The sequence below is a fragment of the Microtus ochrogaster genome, chromosome 5, assembly GCF_000317375.1.
Source record: "Microtus ochrogaster isolate Prairie Vole_2 chromosome 5, MicOch1.0, whole genome shotgun sequence".
Classification (NCBI taxonomy): Eukaryota; Metazoa; Chordata; class Mammalia; order Rodentia; family Cricetidae; genus Microtus; species Microtus ochrogaster.
In genome coordinates this window covers 64,109,823-64,114,109 of record NC_022012.1, presented here as the reverse complement: position 1 = coordinate 64,114,109, position 4,287 = coordinate 64,109,823, and the positions used below count along the sequence as shown (strand labels likewise).

At 45.0% G+C, this 4,287-nt stretch overlaps 1 protein-coding gene across 2 annotated transcripts in view; it reads left to right on the top strand.

Moving 5' to 3' along the window:
- Window positions 1-4,287, top strand: part of Leo1 (LEO1 homolog, Paf1/RNA polymerase II complex component) — a 24,436-nt gene that overhangs the window by 3,650 nt on the left and 16,499 nt on the right. For both annotated transcript variants that reach the window (XM_005347621.3, XM_026779243.1), the window contains exons 2-3: window positions 312-1,070; window positions 2,771-2,875. In XM_005347621.3, the coding sequence (XP_005347678.1) occupies window positions 312-1,070; window positions 2,771-2,875 (864 nt within the window). The remainder of the gene's footprint in view (window positions 1-311; window positions 1,071-2,770; window positions 2,876-4,287) is intronic.

Genomic DNA, 4,287 nt, shown 5'->3' with positions numbered 1-4,287 from the left:
TTTTTTCGAGACAGGGTTTCTCTGTGGCTTTGGAGCCTGTCCTGGAACTAGCTCTTCTAGACCAGGCTGGTCTCGAACTCACAAAGATCCACCTGCCTCTGCCTCCCAAGTGCTGGGATTAAAGGTGTGCGCCACCACCGCCCGGCTTGCTCAGTTTTCTTAACTGAACATTCTCCTGGTTCTTGAAACTTTTTTGCCTCTGGAACATTGAGAAAATTTTGCCTGTTTGTGTTTGCCTTTTATCAAGTTGAGATGGACTTTTAGAGTTCTTTACTTTGCTGACATTACCTTGTGTTTGCACTACCCCCTAGATTCTGATTCTGGGTCTGACTCAGACTCTGATCAGGAGAACGGTGCCTCTGGCAGTAATGCTTCTGGCAGTGAGAGTGACCAGGATGAGAGAGGTGAGTCAGGACAGCCCAGTAACAAGGAACTGTTTGGCGATGACAGCGAGGAGGAGGGAGCCTCTCATCACAGCGGCAGCGACAATCACTCTGAACGATCGGACAACAGGTCAGAGGCTTCCGAGCGATCTGACCATGAGGATAATGAGCCCTCTGACGGAGAGCAGCACAGTGGCTCTGAGGCCCACAATGATGAGGATGAGGAGGGTCACAGGTCAGATGAGGGGAGCCACCACTCAGAAGCAGAAGGTTCAGAGAAAGCACAGTCGGACGATGAAAAATGGGACAGAGAAGAGAAGAGTGACCAGTCCGACGATGAAAAGATGCAGAACTCTGACGACGAGGAGCGGGAGCAAGGGTCTGATGAGGACAAGCTACAGAACTCTGACGATGACGAGGAGAAGATGCAGAACACAGATGATGAGGACCGGGCCCAGCTTTCTGACGATGACAGACAGCAGATGTCTGAGGAGGAAAAGGGGAATTCTGATGACGAGCATCCTGCAGCTTCTGATAATGATGATGAGAAGCAGAATTCGGACGATGAGGACCGGCCACAGGTGTCCGATGAGGAGAAAATGCAAAACTCTGATGACGAAAGGCCACAGGTCTCAGATGAAGATCGGAGGCATTCAGATGACGAGGAGGAGCAGGACCAGAAGTCAGGTAAAGATTCATGGGAAGGTGCGACTCAGTAGAAACATCTGGGTTTCTACTCCTGCTCCATTCTTTTTTTTTTTTTTTTTGGTTTTTCGAGACAGGGTTTCTCTGTGGTTTTGGAGCCTGTCCTGGAACTAGCTCTTGTAGACCAGGCTGGTCTTGAACTCACAGAGATCCGCCTGCCTCTGCCTCCCGAGTGCTGGGATTAAAGGCGTGCGCCACCACCTCCCGGCTTCCATTCTTGTTTCTTTCTAAAGATTTTTTTTATCATACTTTATGCAGGTGGCTGTGTTCCCTGCATGCATATCCGTGTACCACGTGCTTGCAGTGCCCATGGAGGCCAGAAGGGGGTGTTAGGTCCCCTGGAACTGAAGTTAGAGCAGGTTGTGAGTCACCATATTGTTGCTGGGAACTGAACCTGGGTCCTCTGGAGAAGCAGCTGGTGCTGTTGACCACTGCGCCATCTCCCCATTTCCTTTATTCCCATCTTTATTATGCTGTTTTTCATTTTTGTTTTCTCTTCTATCCTTTTATTTTCACCTTTTAAAACTCTCTCACACACACTCTGCGTTCTTCTAAATTTCCCTGTTTGTTTTCACTGTCTTCCCCTTCCATTCATACACTGAGAAAAATATTAAAGAGCATAGTCTTAGAGAAGCTAAATGAACTGCGTTGTTTCCATTTTCCTGAGAATTAACAAGCACATTGTGACAGATTTGCCTGCAGCAAATGGGTCCCCCTCCCCTTTATAATTGTCAGCTAGATTGCTCAGCTCAAATCAACACATTCTTCATATAGGATATGAAAATATTTTAGAGATTGAATTCTTTGTATTATATAAGTCACCCCACTTGGGTTAAATCTTTCTAGAGTAGTATATGAATTGCTTCATTTCTGTAGGGCACTGGTCATGTTAAATTAGTTTGGTTCAGTCTTGGGAAGCTTAAGTACAAAGGGAGAATTGATTGTTCCTGTAATATCTTACGAGGAGCATTCAGAAACACATCTTGACTTTTTTTTTTTTTTTTAAAGAAGAGGACAGGATATTTCCCAATATGGGTTTAAATCTGCATAGACTGTGCTTAGGGCTCCATAAGTATTTAGTAACTAGTTCAGAATAAGATTCTCTGTAAGGTTATCAGAATGTTTAAGCCTTATACAGTGCTGGCAAATTAATTCAAGAACAGGTAAGAGAATCTGCTAGCATTATAGGCATGCACCACCACAACCAACTTTTTAATTTTTTTTCTGTGATGGGCTGAACCCAGGCCCTTGGCCATGCTAGACACACACTCTGTGACTGACTGAACCACACCTCCACCCTTTGGTTTGTGTGCAGTCTAACTAGTACTGACATGTTTATAGATTTATGCAGCTACCACCGTCATGATACAGGACATGTTATGAGACACATTTTATAGCCATGTCCCTTGCCTGTACCTAACCTCATCGCCGACTGATCTGTTCTGTCACCGTGCTTTTGTCTCCTTGTGCCTCGGCCTCATCAGTTCTAGGGCTACAGGCACTGTCTCTGCCAGGCTAGGTTTTCTTCTTCCACTCAGCCTAATATATTTTATATCGATACAAATTGTTACGTGTATCATACTTTTCTATTTGTTGCTGAACTGGACTACTTTGCATGAAGTTGCAGTTTCTCTGAAAAGCTTGGATGTGATTATGCACACCTTCTAATTCTGCTCTTTTAGAATCTGCAAGAGGCAGCGATAGTGAAGATGAAGTTTTACGAATGAAGCGCAAGAATGCAATTCCATCTGATTCGGAAGCAGATAGCGACACCGAGGTGCCCAAAGGTAGCCCTTCTATTGCTTTGGTACCCACGTGTAGTTCATGACTCTGCTTTTAAACCTTTGTAAACTCCTAAACCTTGACACTGCGTGACTCACAGAAGACTGTGTGAACCTGCTTCTTTGTTTATAGTTTGAGTGAATTTATCAAGGGGGGCTGAGCCTCTGTACTGTTTGGAAGTGACAGTGTGTTCTTTAGTCAGAATAAGGAGAGTACTGGACTGACTGTCCGTACTGTTCTCAGACAGTTTAATATTAGATGAAGGCATGAGCTTTGACTGGGTTACAAGAAGAGTTCATTCATGTAAATGCAGGTTAAGGTTGTTGCAAAGGTGGAGATGTTCATGTTCATCTCTGTTCTGTTTACAAATGGCAGGTGGCCCCGCAATGAACCTGTCAGTGTGAAAGTCAGAGCAGAGCTGTGGTAGACGCTTGGGGACGTGCAGCTGTACTACGCTGCGTGGTAATAGGCATTGCTCCAAAGCTCCGAGAGGTTATCTTAAGGCAGACATTTCGAGGGTCACCTGTAGAAAAAAGGAAAGCTAGACAAGATAGCAAACCCTGAGGTTTACTTAAATATCTGCTCAGGAGTACGCTTTGGAAACAGAGGACCTGCTGTGTTTGGCTGGTCAGATTTCTTACTAGATATAAAATAGGGTGATGAAGACAGAGGAGTTAGAAATGGTAGGTGGCGTCCGTTGTTTCATTTCGGTCACCAGTGTGTTCTGAGGCTGTACTATATACTGTGACTGTTGTAGGCACTGGGAGTATGGCCATGATTGAAAATCATCTCCTTTGTAGAACTTGCCACCTGGTGCCTAGGTTTGCAGACTGAGGAACAAGTAACCCTCACATGTCCAGCAGTTGGGTGGTGATACGAGCTAAGAAGGGAGTACTGAGGGAGGGGAAGGCACAGACATGTTTCTGTTTTACTGTAGAATGAACTTCAGTATTCTGGTCACCTCCGCCTTGCTGTCCAGTGATTTTTTTTTTTTTTTTTTTTTGTCCCTTGTCACATCTTTGTAACTCAGTCTCATAGTGTATTCTAGACTGTGTCTTTACCAATTGTTCTAACTGTTGTAATTACAATTTTAAACAGATGGCTGGCTCTCTGACCACTCTTCTGGTTTTCTCTTTGCTTGCTGCTTTGATATGCACCTCAGTGATGTTCTGCCTATGAGGGTGGGGCTGGCTAGGCACAGACATCTAACTCTGACATAGAATGTGTTAGCCCAAATTTGAAGATTTAGCCTGGAAGAAACAACGGGCTTCTAAACAGTAAGAGAAAATAAAAGGATTCAGAGATGGAAGAGGAACTGCCTATGCTTGTGCCTGTCTCTGCACACACGTGCCACAGTTCCTGTCTCTCTGCACACATACCCCTCAGTGCCCTTCTCTCTGCACACACGTGCCACAGT